This window comes from Bos indicus x Bos taurus, chromosome 3, assembly GCF_003369695.1.
Source record: "Bos indicus x Bos taurus breed Angus x Brahman F1 hybrid chromosome 3, Bos_hybrid_MaternalHap_v2.0, whole genome shotgun sequence".
Lineage (NCBI taxonomy): Eukaryota > Metazoa > Chordata > Mammalia > Artiodactyla > Bovidae > Bos > Bos indicus x Bos taurus.
The window spans coordinates 49997744-50022542 of NC_040078.1; the positions used below are offsets into that span (position 1 = coordinate 49997744).

The window sequence follows — 24799 nt, forward strand, 5'->3', positions numbered from 1 at the left end:
GCCATGAAGCTGGAGCTCACCTCTTCCACTGAGGAATGGCTGAGAGGCCAGTGGGGCCTGAGGAGTGGCCTTGAGGGAGAGCGGTGAAAGCTTGTGTGAGAGAGTGAGGAAGGGGCACGAGGCGGGTTGCACAGGCCTGGATGTCCCTGTGAGGATGTGAACTTTTATGAAGTGGAATGGGGAGCCATCTCAGGATCACTGTGGCCTGCGTGTTGCTGGCAGCGGCAGGGAAATCAGTTGGGAGCTAGTTGTGACCGTCCAGATGAGAGATGTGATGGTTTGGATCTGTGATGGCAGAAGGGGGTGGTAAGGAAGCGGGTTCTAGACATATAGTATGAAGGCAGAGCCTCAGGATCTGCTGCGGGACTAGACATGGGTGGGAGAAAAGGATGATGCACCGTACTGGAAGGATGGCACTGCCTTCCACTGAGATGGCTGGGTGTGCATGTGTGAGAATTTCTGTAAGATAAACACATGGAAGGATTGGGTGTTGGGTAAGAAGTAAAAATTAACTTCCTGGCAACTCATGAGTTTTGTTTTTCACATTTCTGTTCCCAAATTTTCTCTAATAATCATTAATGCTTTTATGATAGTTATAAAAATAAAAATACTCCTCTATTGACATACCTTAGCCTACTCCAGATTTGATGCTGAAAACTTATAGCCTAAACAAAATTATATAAAACCAGTAGGTGAGAGGTCCGACAGCAGAAATTCTCAAACTCCTTGGTCTCAAGACCCCCTCTCAGTGCTTGAAAATTACTGAGGACTGCAAAGACCTTTTGTGATGTGGGTTTTAGCTATTGGTTTACTGTATGAGAAATTACAGTGTAGGAATTTTTACTCTTTATTTAGCTCATTAAATATAACAACATTAAACCTATTATGGGAATATAAATAGCATATTTTTATGAAAATAGTCATTTTCCAGAACAAAATTTAGTGAGAAAGAAAGAATGGCATTGGTTTGCATTTTTGCAGATCTCTTTAGTGTCTGATAGAATGAGTTTGACTCCCACATATGCTTCAGCCTTCAGTCTGTTGTGTTACGTTATTTTGGTTTAAGTCTGAAGAAAATCTGGCCTGGCACAGATATGTAAATAAAAAAGGAAGGAATACTGTATAGCACACAGAATCATAATCGGTATCTTACAATAACCTGTAATGGAAAATTATCTGCAAAGGAATATATTGAGACTTCCCTGGTGGCTTAGTGGGTAAAGAATCCACCTTCAGTGCGTTAGACACAGAAGACCCAGGTTCAATCGATGGGTCAGGAAGATCCCTTTGAAGAGGGCATGGTAACCCACTCCATTGTTTTTACCTGGAAAATCCCATGGACAGAGGTGCCTGGCAGGCTACAATCAATCAGATCGCAGAGTTGGACATGACTTAGTGACTGAGCACATGCATACACACACACACACACTCACGTACATATAACTGAATCTCTTTGCTGTACACAAAAAACTAACACAACATTGTAAGTCTGCTATCAGTTCAGTTCAGTCACAGTCGTGTCTGACTCTTTGCAACCCCATGGACTGCAGCACACCAGGCCTCCCTGTCTATCACCAACTCCTGGAGTTCACCCAGACTCATGTCTATTGAGTTGGTGATGCCATACAACTTTCTCATCCTCTGTCGTCCCCTTCTTCTCCTGCCCTCAATCTTTCCCAGCATCAGGGTCTTTTTAAATGAGTCAGTTCTTTGCATCAGGTGGCCAAAGTATTGGACTTTCAGCTTCAGCATCAGTCCTTCCAATGAACACTCAGGACTGATCACCTTTAGGATGGACTGATTGGATCTCCTTGCGGTCCAAGGGACTCTCAGGAGTCTTATCCAACACCATAGTTCAAAAGGATCAATTCTTTGGCCCTTCAGCTTTCTTTATGGTGCAACTCTCACATCCATACATGACTATTGGAAAAACCATAGCCTTGACTAGATGGACCTTTGTTGGCAAAGTAATGTACATGCATTTTAATATGCTGTCTAGGTTGGTCATAACTTTCCTGCCAAGGAGTAAGTGTCTTTTAATTTCATGGCTGCGATCATCATCTGCAGTGATTTTGGAGCCCAGAAAAAGAAAGTCTGACACTGTTTCCCCATCTATTTGCCATGAAGAGATGGGACTGGATGCCATGATCTTAGTTTTCTGAATGTTGAGCTTTGAGCCAACTTTTTCACTCTCCTCTTTCACTTTCATTGCCAGAGGTGCTAAGAGGGCTCAAACAAACCTTGTGCACACCAGGACCCAGGGACCCCACAGAGACTGAGACAGAACTGTGTGTGAGCATTTCCTGTGGAGGTACAGGTCAGCAGTGGACTGCCACAGGGACAGGGGCTCCGGGTGCAACAGACTTGGATATGGCATAAGCCCTCTTGGAGGAGGTTGCCATTAACCCTACCACAGAGCTGCCAGAACTTACACAGGACTGGGAAATAGACTCTTGGAGAGCACAAACAGAACCTTGTGCACCAGGACCCAGGAGAAAGGAGCAGTGACCCCACAGGGACTGACCCAGACTTGCCTGTGAGTGTCCAGGAGTCTCCAGTGGGTTGGTGGTGGCCTGCTGTAGGGTTGAGGGCACTCCGTGTAGCATACATGCATGGGATCTTTTGAGGGAGGTCACCATTATCTTCATTACCTCCACCATAGTTTGAAGTGAAGTCGCTCAGTCCTGTCCGACTCTTTGCGACTCCATGGACTGTAGCCTACCAGGCTTCTCTGTCCATGGGATTTCCAGGCAAGAGTACTGGAGTGGGTTGCCATTTCCTTCTCCAGGAGATCTTCCTGACCCAGGGATTGAACCCGGGTCTCCCAAATTGCAGGCAGACGCTTTACCCTCTGAGCCACCAGGGAAGCCATAGTTTGGCCCCAGGTAAATAGCAGGGAGGGAACACAGCTCCACCCATCAACAGAAATTGGATAAAGATTTTCTGAGCGTGGCCCTGCCCATCAGAAAACACCCAGTATCCCCCTCAGTCAGTCTCTCCCATCAGGAAGCTTCCATAATCCTCGTATCCTTCTCCATCAGAGGGCAGACAGACTGAAAACCACAATCACAGAAAACTAACCAATCTAATCACATGGACCACAGCATTGTCTAACTCAATGAAACTATGAGCCATGCCATGTAGGGCCACCCAAGACGGACAGGTCATGGTAGAGAGGTCTGACAAAATGTGGTCCACTGGAGAAGGGAATGGCAAACCACTTAAGTGTTCTTGCCTTGAGAAGCCCATGAACAGTATGAAAAGGCAAAAAGATAGGACACTGGAAGATGAACTTCCCAAGTTGGTAGGTGCCCAATATGCTACTGGAGATCAGTGGAAAAGTAATTCCAGAAAGAATGAAGAGATGGAGCCAAAGCAAAAACAACACCCAGTTGTGGATGTGACTGGTGATGGAAGCAAGGTCCAATGCTGTAAAGAGCAATATTGCATAGGAACCTGGAATGTTTGGTCCATGAATCAAGGCAAATTGGAAGTGGTCAAACAGGATATGGCAAGAGTGAACGTCAACATGTTAGGAATCAGCGAACTGAAATGGACTGGAATGGGTGAATTTAACTCAGATGACCATTATATCTACTACTGTGGGCAAGAATCCCTTAGAAGAAGTGGAGTAGCCATCATAGTCCACAGATGAGTCCAAAATGCAGTACTTGGATGCAATCTCAAAGACGACAGAATGATCTCGGTTCATTTTCCAAGACAACAATTCAATATCACAGTAATCCAAGTCTATGCCCCAAACAGTAATGCTGAAGAAGCTGAAGTTGAACAGTTCTGTGAAGACCTACTGGAGAAGGAAATGGCAGCCCACTCCAGTATTCTTGCCTGGAGAATCCTGTGGACAGAGGGGCCTGGTGGGCTGCTGTCCATGGGGTCACACAGAGTCGGACATGAGTGAAGTGACTCAGCATGCATGCATGAAAACCTACAAGACCTTTTAGAACTAACACCCCAAAAAGATGTCTTTTTCATTATAGGGGACTGGAATGCAAAAGTAGAAGTCAAGAAACACCTGGAGTAACAGGCAAATTTGGCCTTGGAGTACAGAATGAAGCAGGGCAAAGGCTAATAGAGTTTTGCCAAGAGAACACACTGGTCATAGCAAACACCCTCTTCCAACAACACAAGAGAAGACTCTACACATGGACATCACCAGATGGTCAACACCAAAATCAGATTGATTATATTCTTTGCAGCCAAAGATGGGAGAAGCTCTATACAGTCAGCAAAAACAAGAGTGGGAGCTGATTGTGGCTTGGATCATGAACCTCTTACTGCCAAATTCAGACTTAAATTGAAGAAAGTAGGGAAAACCACTAGACCATTCAAGTATGACCTAAATCAAACCCCTAACGATTATACAGTGGAAGTGAGAAACAGATTTAAGGGACTAGATCTGATAGACAGAGTGCTTGATGAACTATGGATGGAGGTTTGTGACATTGTACAGGAGACAGGGATCAAGACCATCTCCAAGAAAAAGAAATGCAAAAAAGCAAAATGGCTGTCTGAGGAGGCCTTACAAATAGCTGTGAAAAGAAGAGAAGCCAAAAGCAAAAGAGAAAAGGAAAGATAAACCCATTTGAATACAGAGTTCCAAAGAATAGCAAGGAGAGATAAGAAAGCCTTCCTCAGTGATCAGTGCAAAGAAATAGAGGAAAACAATAGAATGGGAAAGACTAGAAATTTCTTCAAGAAAATTAGAGATACCAAGGGAACATTTCATGCAAGATGGGCTCAATAAAGGACAGAAATGGTATGGACCTAACAGAAGCAGAAGATATTAAGAAGAGGTGACAAGAATACACAGAAGAAGTGTCCAAAAAAGATCTTCATGACCCAGATAATCACGATGGTGTCATCACTCACCTAGAGCCAGACATCCTGGAATGTGAAGTCAAATGGGCCTTAGGAAGCATCACTACGAATGAACAAAGTCTGCTATACTTCAGTTTTAAAATTTATTTCAAAAAGGGAGGAATACTCTTTTTGTATTAAGGTATAATTAGTGTAACATTTTATTAGTTTCAGGTATACAACATAATGATTTGAATGTATTGCAGAATGATCGAAATAAGACCAGTGAGCATCCATTACCATACAATAGTTACCAAAAATCTTTTTCTTCTTTTTTTTTTAATTCCCCGATTCTTCCCCAAATATCTTCTTTACAGTCTTAAGAAAAACTTAGGGTCCAATCAAGATTCACATGTTACATCTGGCTGTTACCTTTTTCATGTGTCTCTTTTAATCTAGAGGAACATCCCAGACCCAGTTTGCTAGCTATTTTCAAATATACAGTATAGTGTTACTAACTTTAGTCACTGTGCTTTACATTACGTCTCCAGGACTTGTTCACTTTATAACGGAAATACGTACCTTTTGACCCCCTTCCACCCATTTCCCACCTCTCATCCCCTAGGGTAGTATTTTAAATTGCCTTTTCTGATCATTAGAGATATTTTTCTTTGTTATTATACTAAAATTTGTAAAGTTGTAGTTCCATAAAGGTTAATTGCAGTGTAGAATCTGAAGTCATATCAGTGACCTTTTCTTTTCTTTTTTTTTTTTAACTCTATTCCCTTAAAATCCATTGGTCTGTCTGGCAATGTGAATGGATTTTAACTGTGCATGATTTTGTATCATCGTGCATTGATCATTTGAAAAATATTGGTTTGCTGAGTTATGCAGATATTCCAGCTGTTAACATACATCACTATACAGTGCCAAAAATTCACACTCATTATTATCATCACTCATGAAAAACATCATTAAAGTATTGGGAAAAATCATTAAAGTATTTGCCGCTTATGGTGATAAATGCAAGTTTCCCGAAATTCTAATTTTCAGTTGAAAGCTCAGGTTTTAGCATTGGCAACAAACAATGTCAGTTGTTTTCCTTGAAGTGACAGGCTCACTTTGTTCATTTTTTTGGAAAATGTCTGCCGAATAAATTCTCAAGTCTGAATAACCATTGTTTGTCAGGCATTCCTTGAAGTAAAAACGGCGCTCCGTGAAACAGCAGCTGGTGCAGCCCTCGGTTTAATGGCACCGTCGCTCTCCCTCAAGACAGCCATTGTGTGGGGTGTGCAGCAGAAGAGCTGTGTGTCTGCTTCCTGTCTTGCCACACGGAATGTTTGAGACATGGACTCAGGGGCCAGGATGTGCTAAAGTAATACAGTAGTCCTCCGATCTGCAGCTTCAGTCACCCAGTCAACCATGGTCTGAAAGTTCCAGAAAGAAACATTTCATAAGTTTCATTTTATGTGGTGGTACGGTATTTTTTTTACTGAAGCATAGTTAATGTGCAATATTATATAACTTATGGGTGTACAATGTAGTGATTCACAATTTTTAAAAGTTATATTCCTTTTATAGTTATAAAATATTGATGACATTCTGTGTTATGTAATATATCCTTTTAGCTTATTTTATATCTAGTAGTTCGTACCTCTTAATCTCCTGCCCCTGTCTTACCCCTCTCTGCTTCCCTATCCCCACTGGTAACCACTAGTTTTTTTCTCTGCATCACTGAGTCTGCTGCTTTATTATTATATTCACTAGTTTGTTGAATTTTTTAGATTCCACACATAGGTGATATCATACACTATTTGTCTTTCTCTGACTTATTTCACTTAACATAATGCTCTTCACGTCTATCCATGTTGTTGCAAGTGGCAAAATTTAATTTCTTTTTTATGGCTGGGTAGTAGTCCATTGTGTGTGTGCGTGCATGTGGGCACACACTTGTGTATACACATCTTCCTTTTCCATTTGTCTTTGGATGGACACTTCCATATCTTGGCAATTAATTGTAAGCCATGCAGCGATGAACATTGGGTGCATGTATCTTTTCAAGTGTTTTTTTCTTTTTTTTTGACAATTCATAAGTTTTAATTCATGCATCATTCTGCATAGCCTGATGAAATCTCATGCCCTCCCACTCCTTCCCACCTAACCCATGAATCATCCCCTTGTCCAACACATCCTGTCCCTTGGTCACTTGGTGGTGGTGGTGTTGGTTAGTCACTTGGTAGCCATCTTTTGTCAGAGTGACTTTCTTTTTTTTTTTTTAATTTATTTATTTTAATTGGAGGCTAATTACTTTACAATATTGTATTGGTTTTGCCATACATCAACATGCATCCACCACGGGTGTACACATGTTCCCCATCCTGAACCCCCCTCCCACCTCCCTCCCCATACCATCCCTCTGGGTCATCCCAGTGCACCAGCCCCAAGCATCCTATGTCCTGCATTGAACCTGGACTGGCGATTCATTTCTTATATGATATTATACATGTTTCAGTGCCATTCTCCCAAATCATCCCACCCTCTCCCTCTCCCACAGAGTCCAAAAGACTGTTCTATACATCTGTGTCTGTTTTGCTGTCTCGCATACAGGGTTGTCGTTACCATCTTTCTAAATTCCATATATATGCGTTAGTATACTGTATTGGTGTTTTTCTTTCTGACTTACTTCACTCTGTATAATAGGCTCCAGTTTCATCCACCTCATTAGAACTGATTCAAATGTATTCTTTTTAATGGCTGAGTAATACTCCATTGTGTATATGTACCACAGCTTTCTTATCCATTCATCTGCTGATGGACATGTAGGTTGCTTCCATGTCCTGGCTATTATATCCAGTGCTGCGATGAACACTGGGGTACACGTGTCTCTTTCCCTTCTGGTTTCCTCAGTGTGTATGCCCAGCATTGGGATTGCTGGGTCGTATGGCAGTTCTATTTCCAGTTTTTTAAGGACTCTCCACACTAGTCTCCATAGTGGCTGTACTAGTTTGCACTCCCACCAACAGTGTAAGAGGGTTCCCTTTTCTCCACACCCTCTCCAGCATTTATTGCTTGTAGACTTTTGGATTGCAGCCATTCTGACGGGCGTGAAATGGTGCCTCACTGTGGTTTTGATTTGCATTTCTCTGATAATGAGTGATGTTGAGCATCTTTTCATGTGTGTGTGAGCCATCTGTATGTCAGACTGACTTCCAAGGTATTGTAGTGTTTGTTCACATAACCCTTATTTTACTTAATAACGGCCCCAAAGCACAAGACTAGTCGTGTTGGCAATTTAGATGTTCTCTTACTGTACCTAATTTATAAATTAAAATTTATCATAGGTATGTTAAAAATATATATATATATGAAAAAAACATGGTGTGTGTGTGTGTGTGTGTGTGTATGTACATGTATATGGTTTGGTCCTGTCTGTGGTTTCAGGCACCCACTGGGGGTCTTGGAACATTGTCCGCACATGAGGGGAAACTACTGTGATTCTTACTGCTTCATCAAGGACTCTTTAAGTGAAACTGGCTCTTTTTTAAAGTAGTAGTATATTTTTAACTTTTCACATTTAAAAAGAAATTTAAAAAAACATGGTGGTCAAGAAACACAATGACTGCTGAAGAGTTGGTGCCTTCCCCTTGCTTACTGCTACGGTCCCAGTGGTTTTACCCATCATGGCTTTTGTCCTGTCAGCATAAATATCAACCCAGTGAAAAAGGCAAAAAGGTCTCAATGTTATTACGAAAATAGTGTTGACCTCATGCACTCTCTGAGAGGCCCCTGTGGGCCCTGAGACCACTGTGAGCCCTGCTGTCCTCCTGCCACTTGAGCTGTTATAAAGCTGCAGAAACACTTAAAAATAATCACTGTTTATCTTAATCCATATTTTTTTCTCTAGCTATGCTTTTTTTTTTTAAACCCAGCTTGCTCAGCAATTGCATTTACGTTTAAAATACTGATCATAAATAGAGAAGTGTTAATGTCCGACTCTTTGCCACCCCGTGGACTGTAGCCCACCAGGCTCCTCTATCCATGGACTTCTCCAGGCAGGAATACTGGAGTAGGTTGCCATTCCCTTCTCCAGGGGATCTTCCCAACCCAGGGATGGAACCTGGGTCTCCTGCATTGTAGGCGGATTCTTTATCATCTGAGCTACCAGGGAAGGCCAAAATTTTCATGTAAAAATAAGAAAAAACCGAGACTGTATCCCAGAAATATGGGTTCACAGTTGTCCGCCTGTTTTTTTACAATGGGACTGTGAAGCCTCAGTAAGTACTAACTCTATTTCACGCAATCAAGTCATTGCTCACTATATACTGTGAGGACCTGGGCCACAGCAGTTGCTGTTGTACTTTAATTGCATTATATTAAAACCATGGAATCCTAGATCTTGGTGAGGTAAAAGCTTGGTTCATGGCAAAGGTACTCAGCTTGGGTGTGGGAATGCATTCAAGGGGTACATTTCCTTGGGGCAGGCTGAATGTGAACATTCCCCTGGTCCTTAAGCTTATATTCATTGCTATGTATTTGCCCATTCTCTGCTCCCAGCATGGATCAGCTGGCTGACTCCATTCATCCTTTCTGTCAGTGAAGATAAGGATGTGTCACATCCTGGGAACCAGAGCATGCCACTCTGCCCTTCGAGTCCCAGCTTTCTCCAGATGGCATCTAATTGTTCCTTGAATGACCTCAGTGTCCAGGCTGCAGGAACCTGGTCTGAGAGGCCGTTTCACATATTTATTAGCCCGTGGATGAGAACTGACTACACAAAGCCCCATTCACACTCTCAAAAGAGCTTCTGGTACAGAAGAAATGATGAAGCTGATGGCCTGTTTCCTGTGGCCACCAGTCCCCAGCTGGATCCTTATTTTTCACAGGCCCAGTTGGGTGCTTTCTGAAAGGAGTCCAGCTGCATCCATCAGATCCAGTCTCTGCCCCTCTGTCTTCCCATGGTCTTTCCTGGAAGGAGCCTAAGCACAACAGGGCCGTGTCCTCTCCTCTCCTGGTTTGCAAAGCATTCCAAGGTTGCTCACACAGAGCACAGGTGGTGGGAGCTGGGAATGACTGTTTCCTGGGAGCCTCTTCCTGTTTGGGAACCCAGGTAGTTCCCAGTTTGAGAGAGGCAAGTGCTTCTCAGCACCGAAGTGACAACCAGCCCTAATCCAGCCGCAGGGATGGCAAGGCGGATTCACCAACGAGGACCACATCCCCCCCTGTGCCAAGTCATATCTTGTGCCTCTGTGATTCTTAACTATTTGGGGGGGGTCCCAAATAGTTAATAGTATTTCTGCAAATTTGATGAATAAGAAACCCATCTCTGCAAATACGCACACACACTTACTGAGCATCTTACTTCCAAAGTGTTTGTGGATCCAGATTGAGAATTGCCTGTGCTATCTCCAAATGTTCTGGCACCGTGCTGGGTATTGGCATGATGACAGTGACTGAGGCCTGGGTCCTGAGGTCACCAGACATGGACACAGATCATTTTAATGAGTGTTTGAGTAGCTGGATGCTTGAAGACGGAGTTGGAGCTGGAGCCTCTCACTGGGATAAATAGAATAAGAGCAGTGGGCAAAGGAAACCCCATAGGGCCACACAACCTGGGCACCAGGGCTCCTTCCAGGATGTGTCCACCTAAGGACGACCTAGGGAACACATTCGGAAGATCTAAATATAACTTGGGGTTGCTGTACATTTCCTTTCTTTTGACCTAGAAGTCATGGAAGTTGCACTCCCAGGTAATCCATCGTACCTGATAAAATTCTCCTTTGTAAAGAAATGTCTCAGCCTTTACCTCTGAATCAGGTCCTCAGGCTTTCTACAAAACAGAATAGCCTTTGGAAATGTTCTCTGGGATCTTAAGATGCTGCTCTTGCCTGTATAAGCAGGATGGAGTGGGCTGTTTGTTAGCGGTTCCCCCTAGCCTGGGAGGGATGGTGGGCGTGGGAGCAAAACCTCACGCCTACACTCAGTGGCACACAGCATTCCAACTCCATGAGTCCTCTGTCTTTTCCTACAGGCAGACTCATGCCAGCTTCATCCTTGAGAACTCATGACAACTCGTGTCTATAATGGAGTGTCCTCGGAGTAGGCCATGAAACACCATTAATTTCCACCCATCACTAAAACATGAGTGTACCACCCTGTTACTAGGGCATATGTCATACATGTTTCCATGTAACATCAGTTTATGTTGACTCCTTGTTAACATTTCCAGGTTTAGGGATGACGTCTTATACATGTGAACTCTAGCGGAGCCCAACACAGATGTGTTATATTTCACTCTCAGGTTTCACCTAATCTTACGCTGATAAGGTGAACCTATAAACTGTCAAACTGATGATGTGAGCTAGGAAGTTTATCACTGGGAAGGGCAGGGTGGAGTGTCCTGGGTTGATTGTTCTGGGGAAGGAAAACACGTCTGGACTCTGAGACCTTGCATCTGCTTCTCTCAGCATGTTGGCTGCATTCTCTCAGATCAGCTTCTCCGTGTAGTTGGGGGCACATGGCTATTGGCTGCTCTGAGCTTATAAACTTAAAACTTATGGTCCAAAAGGAAAAGTGGGCCTCTCCCTCTGCTCTGATTTGAAAAATCCCAGGGAAGGACTCTGATTGGTCTAACTTAGGTCGCATGTCCACTCCTGGACCATTAGGGGCTTCCCTGGAGCTAAGATGGTAAAGAATCTGCCTGCAAAGCAGGAGACACAAGTTCAGTCCCTGGGTCAGGAAGATCCCCTGGAGAAGGGAATGGCTACCACTCCGGTATTCTTGCCTGGAGAATTAAGTGTTCAGTTTCCTGATTGGCTCTCACAACCATTACAAGTATGAGTACACATGCCATGGAGTAAAGGTTTTAAATGTAATAAACACTGTCTGCTATCTACATCATTTCCCCCGTGAATGTTGAGGATCAGAATCTACCAGGCTATGTCTCTAACTGTCACTGTCTATTCAGGATACTTACATAAAATGTTGGCATATGAATTCTAGGTTTTACAAAGATATTTTTGTTTTGATCTTTTCAAGTCCTATACTTGCCTTTCTCTAGCTCGTCTCCCTCCTGGTTTACTTATATGCTGGATATCCATTGCCTCCCAGCTTAATTATCAGATCCATACTGTTAACAGGGAAATTATAGGTGGGAGGTAGGGAGTGGTGCAGAGGGGCTAGGATCCCCCTGTAGAGTTTGACTTTGGAGAAATTCCTGCATCTCTTGTCACAAGTGGCCTAACCCTGAGGCTGGTGTGTTGTTCCTAGAGGATGGTCCAGGTGGGTTCCTGCTGCTCTTCCTGGTAACTGCCTTCCTCCACACTGCCCTCCCACCCCTCTGGGTACACACACAAGGCCAAGGGTTGTATTGTGCTTTGAATCACTGACAGAAAGAACCTGTTGTCTCCACGAGTGTTGACTGTCTGAGTGTCACTTCTAAGCTAGTAATCAGTACAGTCTTTCCGGTACAGCTCACCCTCCAAGTCGGCCTGTTCCTATAGAGAAATGGGCACAGTTGGCATCTCCATTTACCACAAAGACGGTCTTAGCGCTCCATTTATCAGCTTTGCTGCCTTCTGGCTTTTCTTAGATTCTGGCCTCAGTGTCCATCTGTGCATGTCCTGCCCTTTCCCATCAGTAATGACGAGGACCTCTGATCGGGGCTATTTCAGAGGAGACCTGCGTCTATGTTGCCGAGAATATCGGTCACTCGGTAGGAGGGAGAGGGCGGTTGCAGCAGCTATAGTTCTGCCTTTTGGGTTTGCACAAGATAAGATACTCCAGGCAACCAGGTGGTATCCCTGCTTCCATGAGCACGGCCGATAGAGCCAGCCATTCTGATTCATAGTCGTTTTAATTATTAACTCTAAGAACTTTTCAGTCTCACATGTGAAATGGAGATAATGTGTCTCCTAAGTGAGTGAGTCAAGTCGCTCAGTCGTGTCTGACTCTTTGCGACCCCATGGACTGTAGCCCACCAGACTTCTCTGTCCATGGGATTCTCCAGGCAAGAATCCTGGAGTGGGTTGCCATTTCCTTCTCCAGGGGATCTTCCTGACCCAGGGATCAAACCCGGGTCTCCTGTATTGCAGACAGACACTTTAACCTCTGAGCCACCAGGGACGCCCATGTGTCTCCTAGTGTGAGTATTAAACAGACACTATGGTAAAAGTTTTCTGTATGAATACTGGCTCTTGAGGACCTTGCATATTGGGTCATGAAGGCTCCTTTGAGGAGCCCAGCTGAGAAGTCGAAAGATGTCACAGTCTAGTGGGAGGGACTGCATCCCAGAAGGCTGTGGTTGGAGAGGGGCTGCTGAAGGTCACACTGGTAGCTATTCTGCATTTGCTAAGTATTATGTGCAGACGGGCCCTTCTGCCAGCTGGGGGAAGGAGCTCTCCTCCTCTCGCAGGTATTTAAAGTCACTCCAACAGCGGAAAGGAAGGTGGCCCTGCTTGCCTCAGAGCTCTCTATCTCCTCTTACCAACTGCAGCCTTGCCAAGACTCGACTGCGCTCATGGTGATCAAGGGCAGGGGTGTTGTCTTTGCTCATGTCCATGATGACCAGGGTATCCATTGTACTCGTCTCTCTGTTAGAAAGTAGACCAAGTAAGACCCTCAGAGGCTACGTCTTTAAAAGCCACTAAAAGTCTTTGTGGATCAGTGAGGATTTTTAGGTCACATGACTCTTGGGTAAAACCATGGCCCCCTCCCCTGGTTGAACAGGTACTCATACAACAGTTTGTATACAATTTCCAATGGTTCATGGAAGCCCCCTCCCACTCCGAGGTTCAGAACTCCTGGTCTAGACTGGTTCTCATAGCTCTTTGGGCAGAATGCATAAATATCCAGCATGTCCCTCCAGTGATCCCCAGGATCAGTTTATGACTATGAAGAAATGATGTTTTCCTGCAGAAATAATTTGTTGAGGTGGCTGGAATTTGCTTGAAACCAGAGGAGAAGAGATTAATAAGATCACTTTCTGTTTTCTTGGCCAGTTCAAGGCAGGAATGAGGTGAGGTTGCCTGCACCTCTCACCTGGTGCCGACCCTGCCCTCTGCCCCAGCATTCCTGCCCTCTCAGGCATCCCTTGTGGCTGCTTCCTCCACTCAGAACCTCGGTAGCCTCTCTGAGGGGTGTGGCCTTGGAAGAATGCACTGTAACTCTGGTGATCCTGCCCTTGGGGGCTGGTGAGGAGGAGGTGCAGACAGCAGAATCGGAGGTGACCGAGAATGTCCAGAGAGAGCAGCGGGGTGAGGCAGGCACAGCATCCAAGGAAGGGCTGTTCCAGACACACTTCTAATTCTAGAAATGGTTGGCATCCATGTACCCAGTTACATGGGCTGGTAAAATAAGAAAGAGGCACATGGGAGATGGCCCTTCTGGGGACTCTAGATACATGTGGAAGGGTTGGTCTCAGGACAAGTATCTGGAAGGCCAGGCAGTAGGGGAGGTTAGAGGAGCATCAGGCAGGGCATCCGGGTGGGACAGAGGCTGAAGCCCAGCTCTGCAGTCAACCTGGTGTGGAGACAGTGGGAAAGGAGGGGCCCCGGGACCCCCACTCAGACTGGCTGGGACAGTGATGGGACATGGAGAGCGTGGTAGTTGCGAGTGGACCCAGGAGTCCCCCTGGGTGAGGGCCAAGTGGGCAGATGCTGTGGACTCACATGCTGTGTGTTAAAACAAACAACTCCCCAAGTGACAGAGACTCTGCCATAGAAAATCATCTGAGCTATCTGAGCAAGTGTGATTCAAACCATATGTGCAGTTTTAATATGTGATCTTAAAATTTGAAGGCTAAAAAATATCTCATGGCTAAAGAAGCTCTAAACTCCTTCTCGTTGTTTCCTGGCCTTCAAGTCTTAAGAGCTACTGTGTACCAGCTAGGGCCAGTCAACGGCTCAGGCCTTTGCTGTCCACACTGTCCTTGCAGGGCATGGCTCCTGTAGCCTGCCCCTTGGGTTAGGGCCAGGAGACAGGATGCAGCTGGGTGTGTGCCCTGAGGGAGGAATGGTCTAGGGGTCCAGGTTTTGTGAGCCCTTCCTTTGGAGGGCAAAAAGCACACACTGGCTGAGTGTCTAGTCTGTGTTGCCAGGCTCTTTATCTCCTATTTCACTTGATCCTCCAAAAGAAAAAAAAACTGGTAAGTTGGAGGAGGAAACTAGGGCTCAGAGAGGTTAAGAAATTTCCCGTGGTTACCCAGCTTGCTAGTGGTACAACAAAGACCTGAACCCACCCTTGCTTTCCCTCTAGCCTGCCACCTCCCAGCAGCGCCTGAAACGCGCTGTGTCCTGAAGCTGTTTCGGCAGATGCATTTTGCAGAAGTGCTTGTGAGAGGGGTGAGCCAGTGGCAGCCAAGATGGGAGCCAGTGTGGCTGGATCTGGTTGGAGCCTTTGCGCATTCTGGCCATTTCCGCAGCACTCTGCATGGGGGTGGGGGAATCTCTGAGGGGCTTTTGTGGTCTCTGTGAGTTGCTCGAAGGGGAAAGAGCAAAGCATCCAGCGAAGAAAGTCGAGCTACAGTGACAGGAGAACAAATGAGAGCTCTGCGTGCAATGCCCACACAGCGAGTATAGGGTGGAAGGAAGCTTGGGTGGTGGGTGGCGGATCGTCTCAAATGAGTCAGACTCCCAGGGGTGTAAGGATGGGCTTCAGAGGGCAAGGAATCCCCTGAAATTGTATGTTGAACATCACAATATGTGCCTTTTGTTCTGAGAGGAGGGTCCATGGTTTTCATAGACTCTCAAAGAAGGCTGAGACGGCCAGAAAGTCTGAAACTGCTGTTTGAGATGCTGGAATTACGCCTCGTGCATGTTCTTTTAATTTTCCCTAAATGCTAAAAATAGAAAGTTGAGCTTGCCTAATATAGGATTTCTGGGGGCGTGTCAGGAAATAGGTGATGGTGTTGGTGGAGGGATGTATGGGACAAGATTGTATGCAATGGTTCAAGAAGGCAGTCAGGGCTGGGTGCTCTCACCTGATGGTGCTTCACGTTATCAGTTATACAATTTCAGTACCTGTTAGAGAAACCAACTTTGTGGAGGGGACAGAAGACTCACTAGAGAGAGAAATCTGTTTGTGAATACTGTCTCTTTGTTGATGTGCTGAGCGGATCAATACTGCTTCTGGATAGAGACCATTTCACAGCCATACTCTTTCATCCCCTGGAGGAATCTGAGGGAACCCTCAGAGAGAGATGTGCACAGCAGATGCTTGTAAATGCACCCTCTGTGTTCCTCTCTCTTTGCCGGCGACACACAAAGCAGCCCTAAGAACTCGACCGGCGCTTCCCGCCCTCCTCCCGCCAAGTCCAGTTTTCATTCCCTTTTGGAGTAGGAACTAAATCACGTTTGCCTATAGGAAAATGTGTTGAACTGTCTTTGGCATCTTGTGTAGCTGCTGAGTCTGGCGTGAGGAGGAGGTGACCTCTTCCTTGGGCCTCCTTCCTCAGTGGTTTCCCAGCTGTTCTCCTCCAGCCTTGTGGCTCCTATGGAGGGTGGGTGCTCCTAGACCCCTGGCCCCTCCCTGCCCCCTCGCCTCCTGGTTACTGTGATCAGAATCACGCAGACAGGCCAGTGCCAGGGAAGCAGGGCTGTTGATAAGCATGCCTCCTTCCTGCCCAGGGCTTCCCGAGCCCAGGAGCGGGGCCTGCAGAAGGTGGCCTTGGGTCCTTAGGATTGGGCCAGTACAGGTTCCTCTTCCTGCTTCCACTACCCCAGGAGGAACGCCTTACATGCTAGCTCCTTAGGGCTGTCTTGGTTCACCGAGAGCTGGATCACTGGGGTTTAGTGGAGGCAAAAACCCAGGAGGGATAGATCTTTCCAGGGAGGTGAAGGCGTTTCAGCGTGTGGACTGCTGTTCATCTCTTGACTGATGTTCCAAGTGTGTCCCCCGTGGGCAGAGACCAGTCAGGCCTCATGCCTTGGACCAGTGCCCCCAGTCACAGCCTGCTGCCCATCTTGGGCAGTGTCACCCTACTCGGGGCTGCTTGATAGTGACCGAGAACACCTTGGTGTGTGTTGTGTGTGAGGCTTGTTGCCTTGCTTCTGGGCTGGCCCCAGGGAGGGGAGGGGAGTGGAGGTGTGGGCAGCATTGTGTTCTCAGTGGCCCTGAAACAGGAAAAAGCAGGTCCCTGGCAGACATATCTTCCTCCTCAGAGACCTCGCCGCCCCCCACCCCACCATTCCATGTCAGAGAGGGCACCTACCTCACAGGGAGGCTGATCTTCTAGTGGGGACTGTGGCACTTGGGGAAAGGGACTCTGTTCACCTCTCAGTCCCTCCCAGCCCCAGGGCTGCTGCCAGCAAGAAACCTTGTCTGTGAAATATGACTGGCAGGCAGCTCCTGTTTCCATGGTTACTAAATAGGGCAGGTTCGTATTAGGGCTGCCCAAGGAAAGAATGGCTTGTGCAGGAGCTTTCCTCTGGTCTACTTTAATCCTCTCCCCAGACAGGATGGGCAGCATCTGACCTGAAATCATGAGTATTTTCTTCCAGGGTTCACCTGCCTGCCCAGCACTGGCTTTTTTTTTTAAACAGGTGTTTTTCTTGGTGCTGAGTAGTGAATCTCCCAGGAAGCCAGAGGGGGCGCTAGAGAGCATGGTGGGTTCCCAGAGCTCTGTGTTGCCTGCTCCTGGCCTCCCGCCTCTGTCAGTTGCTGGGGTTGCATTAGAGATGCTGACCCCTGTCCCCAGAAGGGCCTGGTGTTTAGAAAGCCCTGAATACAAATTTGGCTGGTCCTAAATCACATGTAGGAGATCAGCCCTGGGATTTCTTTGGAAGGAATGATGCTAAAGCAGAAACTCCAGTACTTTGGCCACCTCATGCGAAGAGTTGACTCATTGGAAAAGACTCTGATGCTGGGAGGGATTGCGGGCAGGAGGAGAAGGGGACGACAGAGGATGAGATGGCTGGATGGCATCGCCGACTCGATGGACCAGAGTCTGAGTGAACTCTGGGAGTTGGTGATGGACAGGGAGGCCTGGCGTGCTGCGATTCATGGTGTCGCAAAGAGTTGGACACGACTGAGCGACTGAACTGAACTGAATTGAAATCACATGTAGGGAATCATCAGACAATGACTCCCTGCCCCGGGTCACAAGCTGTTTTCATGAAGCTGTGTGACAAGTTTAATTATAAGACATTAGAAGAATCTATTTGTTGATCAGATACTAGGTTCTGGCAAAAGCACAAGCTGGAGTTCCGGGTCCTTTCTCTGATGAGTGGCACACCATTCTGGTCCTCTGTTTCTTTGTAACCAGAATAGAATCATCATTGTGGGAAGAATGTGGGGGAATTGATCAGTGTGGATGGGAGACTTTAAAAGCATAACAAGTCAGTGAAGGGCACTTTACAAATTCATGCAATTATCATCTTTAGTTGCAATAACATCATGTTATTTTAGTCTCTCTCCTTGGCCTTTTCAAGAGGAAATTGATTAAAACCTTTGAGTGCTGCTTTAGAAATTATTTTTGGTGTGGAACAAAAAAAATAAAAAGTGCTTAGGAAACAGTTACCTAATAAGATTAGCTCATTCTTTAATCCTGACAGAACCAATTCTTTGTGCATTTTGGAGATGTTCTTTTTTTTGCGTAAACAGGGAAAACCTCAGGTGACAAGAGCTGCGATTCTGCAGTGACCTGCATGCCTTTTGTTGGCCCTGGAGCACCTGACTACATAATTCTATGTAATTTATAAGTCTGAGTGTTTTTAAGTACATTTTCTTTCAGGAATGCACTTCATTCACGCTTTCTGGGAGTGGGGGTAGGGTATTGAAATTCAGAGGCTTTGGCTGACTAATCTCACTGAATTTCTGTTAAGGATTTAAGGAGCTGTTTCTCTTCTTTTTCCTGAGCTGAGAATAGTCCCTTTCTAGCCTTTTGGAGGAGTTTCTCACTCTGACAATGAGTTTCTTACTCATTCCAGCCAAAGAGGAATGGCAGGTGCAGACTGGACACCTTCCTGGTGGCTTTGGTCTGATGGATGAGTCGTCTCCACAGAACTGCTGGGGCCATGGGCCCTGGCCACTCATGTGGACTTATTACCCTTTGAACCCCATCTAGTGGAAATGAAGGCACACAGAGAAAATGCCTCCTCATAGGTTCAGTTCATAGACCTTGTGGGGACAGTATTGACCCACCAACTGAACCATCTCCAAGGGCCCCTGCAGCTCCAAACCCCACAAATCCTCCCAACCTTGGTATTTGCTTCCAAGGTCTCAGGTGGACTTCCTAGGACCCAGGGCAGCACATCTGAGCCCTGGAATCCTGGTGGGGGAGGGGGAGCAAGTGGAGGGACCAGAAAGGAAGTCAGCCCCCCTGGTTGTTCTGTGATGACAGCTCCATGCCCTTTTCGAGGTGTTTATTAGGCTGAACCTCTGCTCCTTCAGGGAAGTGTGAGGGCTGTCACTCTCCAGAGCCCTCATTCAAGTACAGGAGCTGCTCACCAGGCATCGAACAAACAATCCTCTATTTTTACAGGCTGACTTGACCTAGTCCAAAGGCCGAGGCCTCCTGAGGATTTGAGGCTAATCCTGTTGGATATTTCTCATACCTCCCTCATGCCTCATTTGGTATTGTTCCTTTCTGGACTGAATAGGTTCTGTTTCTTCCTCATTACAAGTTTCTGCCTGTGTGAAGTTTTAGAAAGCTTCAGGACACATTCCGTTTTTGAGTGGCCGAAGCCACAGAAAGTTAATATTTGGAACATAGGAGAGGAAGTGCTACAGGCAGAAATCTGGGTTTGATTAAAAAAAAAGAAGAAGAATTGTTGGGAATCCACTATGACTGGACTGAAAGAAGAAAAGCAATTCTTTTCCGCTAAGGTGTCAAGGGGGCTCTTGGTAGGGATAAAGGCCTAAGAAGTGCTGGAGAATCACTCAGTGGTGTTAGATGCGAGGTTCATGCCTTGGATCTGGGTTAGGCAGGGTGAACAGTTACAGTGAAGTATTTAAAGTGAAGGAAGGGAGTGAGAAAAACAGTTGGGTCGAAAGAGGGCACACAGCCTGTCCCCCATCCTCCCAACAGACTGCTGCAGGGCCAGGTGGGGAGGGCAGGGCTGCTCAGGGTGTTTGCTGACAGACTTGCTAATTAAACACCAAAAGGCAATATTGCTTTGCCAATAGTGATGGCTGTGCCAGCGTTATCAGCTGCAAACTGGCTGCCCAGGAGCATCCTAATTAAAAATAAACAGTTCTGAGGGGTGGTCTGGGAGAGTCCCAGGTTTCTCAGGACTGCTAGGATCGCTCCCAGGGGAAAGTCACACCCAGGTTGCCTTCCCGTCCTTGTCTCAAAGGAGCCTCTCTCTCATCACGGAGTGGTGTGATGTGTGCTCCTTGAACTCCCAGGTCCTGGGGTGACAGGCAAACAGACACAAGCTCTAGGAGCAGAGTGCCTGGTGCCTTCAGCCCTGGGGGAATAATGATTTCTGCTGGGTCTCTAAATTGAGGGGACAGCTAAAGCCCAAAGCCTCTTCTGAGAGAGGTTAGAATTTCATCAGAAAGTGAGTCTGGTCACATGAGGATTTCTGGCACCGAGTGCATGGCAGGCTGGACACCCGCCTGCCAGAATTGAGCGAGTGGATCGTATTGGCTTCAGCGAAGAGGGAAAGTCCCAGCCTGGCCTGGGAGAAGGAGCCGCTCACTCCTCCCTGCTCTGCACAGCTGCTGCGGCAGGACTGGGGTGTCAGCCGCAAGACCCATCTCGGTTAACCCTAAAGACAGTGTGTGGCCCAGGGACTGAAGACTGAAAGATGCCTAAGGAATGCAATGCCTTCCATGCCCTCTCGGCCGCTCTGTGCTGCTTCTATCACCGCAGATCTTTCCTTGGAGTCAAGGTAGGTGTGGTTAGAAATAAGGTAGAGCTAAAGTTCTCTGGGAGGGCTTGAAAGCACTAGGAAAAGTTGGCAGCACACTGGCTCTAAAATCAGAGACACTTGCTCTGATGGATGGATCTTCACAAGCTCCTAGTGGTGAGCTTCCCTGCAAGCAGAATCGGGCCACGCGGAAGGGGACACCTTGTCTTGCTTAGCGAGAAAGCTCTGTTTTTCAGGAGACTTTCCATTTCCTTGGGCTGAAATTTTATACCAAAGTAGCTCAAGACTATTTTTTTTTCTTCTCTCTCTGTCTCTGCCTGTCTTCCCTTGTTCGTAATAAATGTGAGATGGCTGAGCCCCTCTCTTCACTTGCCCCGCTCCTCCCTTATGTCAACGACGTATAGAAGTACAAAAACCATCAAATATCTCCTTTCAAATTAAAGTCATGTTCCAAAACATTTTCTCATTCAGAACTGTTTTTTTTTTTTTACTGCTCCCGTTTTTAACCTTTGTTACAAGACATCAGTATCCAAGGTTTTGCGTAATATGTCAATGCACTATTTATTTTGATAAAAATATTCAAACAACCTCATTTGACTATTTCAAGACCAAGCCTCTGTTCTGTTGCCCACCTGTGACAACACTTAAGAATCCTGTTTGGTACAGGCTGTCGTTGATCTGGGCGCTTGTCTGCTTTGGGAAAATCCTGTTGGCCCTGGCAGGACTGGGGACCTCATTTATTCATGGGAAATAGGAATAAGAAAGCTCTCAAGGAATTCTTCCCACCCTGATAGCAGAGCTCCCTCTCCTGAGGGACCGACTTATTCGGTGCTGTTGAAAAAGCTACAACAGGAGACTTTAACAGGAAACCCTGTTAAAGGCAGAAAGAGCCCTTTGTAGAAAAGTATACACTGAGAAGAGGAGAGGCTTCTTCATATCTTACTGCCCTTTTGGAGTGTTCAGAGTAGATTTCTAACCATTCTGCAAAGTTCGTTTCTGTCTCTTTGTCAGGGGATTTGAAGGAGAGTGAGTAGTCATAGGTTAAAAGTGTTTCCTCCCGCATTTGAAAGCGCCTTTCTATCCTGGAGCCCAGTGGGGGTGATGAGGACCATGTGGTTTCTGGCCTAAATATGGATCGTTCTGGTGTGGGGCAGATGAAGTCATGCCATTAACAGTATTTTAAAGCTGTCAGAGATAGACCAGGAGGTCCCAGAGGGAATCGTGCACGTCAGGGATTGGCAGTAGGTTTACCCTCTAATAGAAGTCCTCCCATAAGCCAACGTCTGCTAATTCAGTAAAGTGCAACTCAGCATTTGGTATATTAGGAAATAACCCATAAGTATCTAGTCTGGATGGTGAGATTCTGTTTGGAGACCCCTGTTCCTCTGCAGTTATTTCCTCCAGGACCAGGCCACAGTAACATGGGGCTGCTCTTGTTCATTTGCTAAGTCGTGTTCGACTCTTTGCGACCCCATGGACTGCAGCATGCCAGGCTTCCTCTATCCTCCCCTATCTCCAGGAGTTTGCTCAAATTTGTGCCCACTGAATTGGTTATGCCATCCAACCATCTTATCCTCTGTTGCCCCCTTCTCCTCCTGCCTTCAGTCTTTCCCAGCATCAGAGTCTTTTCCAGTGAGTCTGCTCTTCACATCAGGTGGCCAAAGTATTGGAGCTTCAACTTTAACATCAGTCCTTCCAATGAATATTCAGGGTTGATTTCCTCTAGGATTGACTGGTTTGATCTCCTTGCTGTCCAAGGAACTCTAAGAGTCTTCTCTAGCACCATAATCTGAAAGCCTCACTTCTTTGGTGCTCAGCCTTCTTTATGATCCAGTTCTCATATTTGTAACTGTCCTCTGGTTTCCCCACCACGGTCACTCCTGGTGACTGACTCTTGATGGAAACACCTTCCTTCCCACCTGGGCTTCCTCTCCCACCCCTAGTTTGTAGCATCGTCATAGTCCAGGGAGGGGGCCTGATCTGCTCACTCACCAGAACCTGAAACCTTCAGACCCAGCTCAAGGTTCCCCATGGACCCTTGTTAAAACAAGCATTTCCCTGTCTTGTTTTACTTAGTTACCTGGGAAAGAAAACGCCCCTGTGTTTAAATCCCTCCTCCTGCCAGTGTTGCCCCAGAGATAATGCTGCATCGCTTTATTGACTCCCACTTTAATTAGGGGTTTCAGGTCCTGCCACTCATAATTAGTTTCTGTTGTAATTAGAGTTTCAAAATTAAATTGGGATTGATTGCCTGATAGCAAAGCGGAAATAAAGCTCCAGTTCTTGACCATGGATGCTGCTTCTCTTGGCATGAATTTCTCATACCAAAAATAACACTGCAGTAGCCATGGTAACTTTCCATTTGGTCTAATCCATATCATCTCTGGAGAAAGTAGAATGTTATTAATAGTGTTTGTTGTATGGGAAGAAAACTAAAAATATAAAAGCTCCTTCATCACATAGGAGACCAAACACACAGGCGCTTTCAGGGAATAAGATTTTATTTGCAGAGATGATGCAGAATTTCATTTGTGTTTAAGGGCCTCATGTGGACTTGTATAGACATGTCCTGGAAAGGAATTAATTGGGAGGCCAGGAGTGAGAGGAAGTCAAGGATATGCAGGCATTGCTGGTGCTCACAGAGTTGAGGCTATGTCAAGGGTCATGGCTTTAGCAGCCCAGAAGGGTTCACATAAGGCACTCATTTCACAAAAGACTACTGCCTCTTGGGTAAGAAAAGGAAGGGATGTTTTTGCTTATACCCAGTGGAAAAGAGTTCGCCGTGAAGATATTCCAGATCCATGACATTAGTAGAGCACATTCGAGTTTGAAAATCCCCAAATGTCAAATATTGTAGCCTTTTCATGTGTAAGCACTCTGTTAGGTGGGGCAGGGGGTGATTAATGACAGTTGAGGCAGGTTCCTGCCTTTGAAGGACTTCCCACTAGAGCGTTAGTCTACAGAGTCATTTGTTCCATTTGCAGAAGGCTTTCTGAGTTCCTTCACTAGTTATCTCACTGGGGTCTCAAGGCAAGCTGAGTCACGCAGGGCAATCGTTTATCTTTTTCCACAGGGGAGAGGCCGAGGCTCAGAGAAACTCCCTGCCCTAGAATCGTTTACTGGAGAACCAGGAGTAGAAATCAGGTTTCTGTGGCCTCAAGCCCAATGTCCTGTCTCCAATACTGTGCATGCTAAGTCACTGTGGTCATGTCTGACTCTTTGCGACCCCATGGGCTATAGCCCACCCAGCTCCTCTGTCCGTGGAATTATCCAGGCAAGTATATTGCAGTGGGTTGCCATGCCCTCCTCCAGGAGATCGTCTCAACCCAGGGATCAAACCTACATCTCCTGTAGCTCCTGCATTGCAGGAAGATTCTTTACCGCTGAGCCATCAGGGAAGCCTTCTCCAATACCGTAGGAAGACCATTGAATGTGGAACAAGGTAATTTTGTCCCAGATAGTACTTCAGTTAACAGTTCAGTTGAGAAAGAATAGCGTGAACCTCAGCTTTTCAGGAGAGACTTCAGGGAGACACAAAACTGGTCTTCACATACTAGGTCTCCCTCCTGGGGCAGTGGCAGGGCCACCTTTCTGTCCATAGAGAACTGCAGAAGGAACTGGGGGAAGCACAATAGAGCCCGCTTCTGGGACTGGCCATGGGGACAAGCCCCCATTTCTTCTGGCCCCTCGTGTCTCTGATTCTCCTTGCATGTAGGCAGGGGAACAGGAGCTGAAACTTGCCAGCATATCAACGGCTGCTCCTGAGGAAGGTAGGTGTGATTGTACAAGAAACTTCAGGGGAACCAGAGACAGGAGTTAACCTTGCAAGTGCAGAATTTGTTGTTGTTCAGTCACTCATCCTGTCTGACTCTTTGCAACCCCAGAGACTGCAGCACACCAGGCTTCCCTGTCTTTCACTATCTCCTGGAGTTTGCTCAAACTCATGTCAATTGAGTCATTGATGCCTTCCAACCATCTCATCCTCTGTCGCCCCCTTCTCCTCTTGCCCTCAATCTTTCCCAGCATCAGGGTCTTTTCCATTGAGTCAGTTCTTTGCATCAGGTGGTCAGAGTATTGGAACTTCAGCTTCAGCATCAGTCCTTCCAGTGAATATCCAGGGTTGAGATTTCCTTTAGGATTGACTGGTTTGATCTCCTTGCAGTCCAAAGGAC

General features: G+C 46.3%; 1 protein-coding gene across 3 annotated transcripts in view; it reads left to right on the top strand.

The window, feature by feature from the left end:
• BCAR3 (BCAR3, NSP family adaptor protein) overlaps window positions 1-24799 on the top strand; it is a 152909-nt gene that overhangs the window by 77385 nt on the left and 50725 nt on the right. The window contains exon 1 of one of the 3 annotated variants that reach the window (XM_027536465.1): window positions 20420-20648. The exons of the other annotated variants lie outside the window; for them this stretch is intronic. Within the exon in view, the coding sequence (XP_027392266.1) occupies window positions 20565-20648 (84 nt within the window). The 5' untranslated portion in view covers window positions 20420-20564. Of the gene's footprint in view, window positions 1-20419; window positions 20649-24799 lie in introns of those variants that run through there. 3 annotated transcript variants of the gene reach the window in all.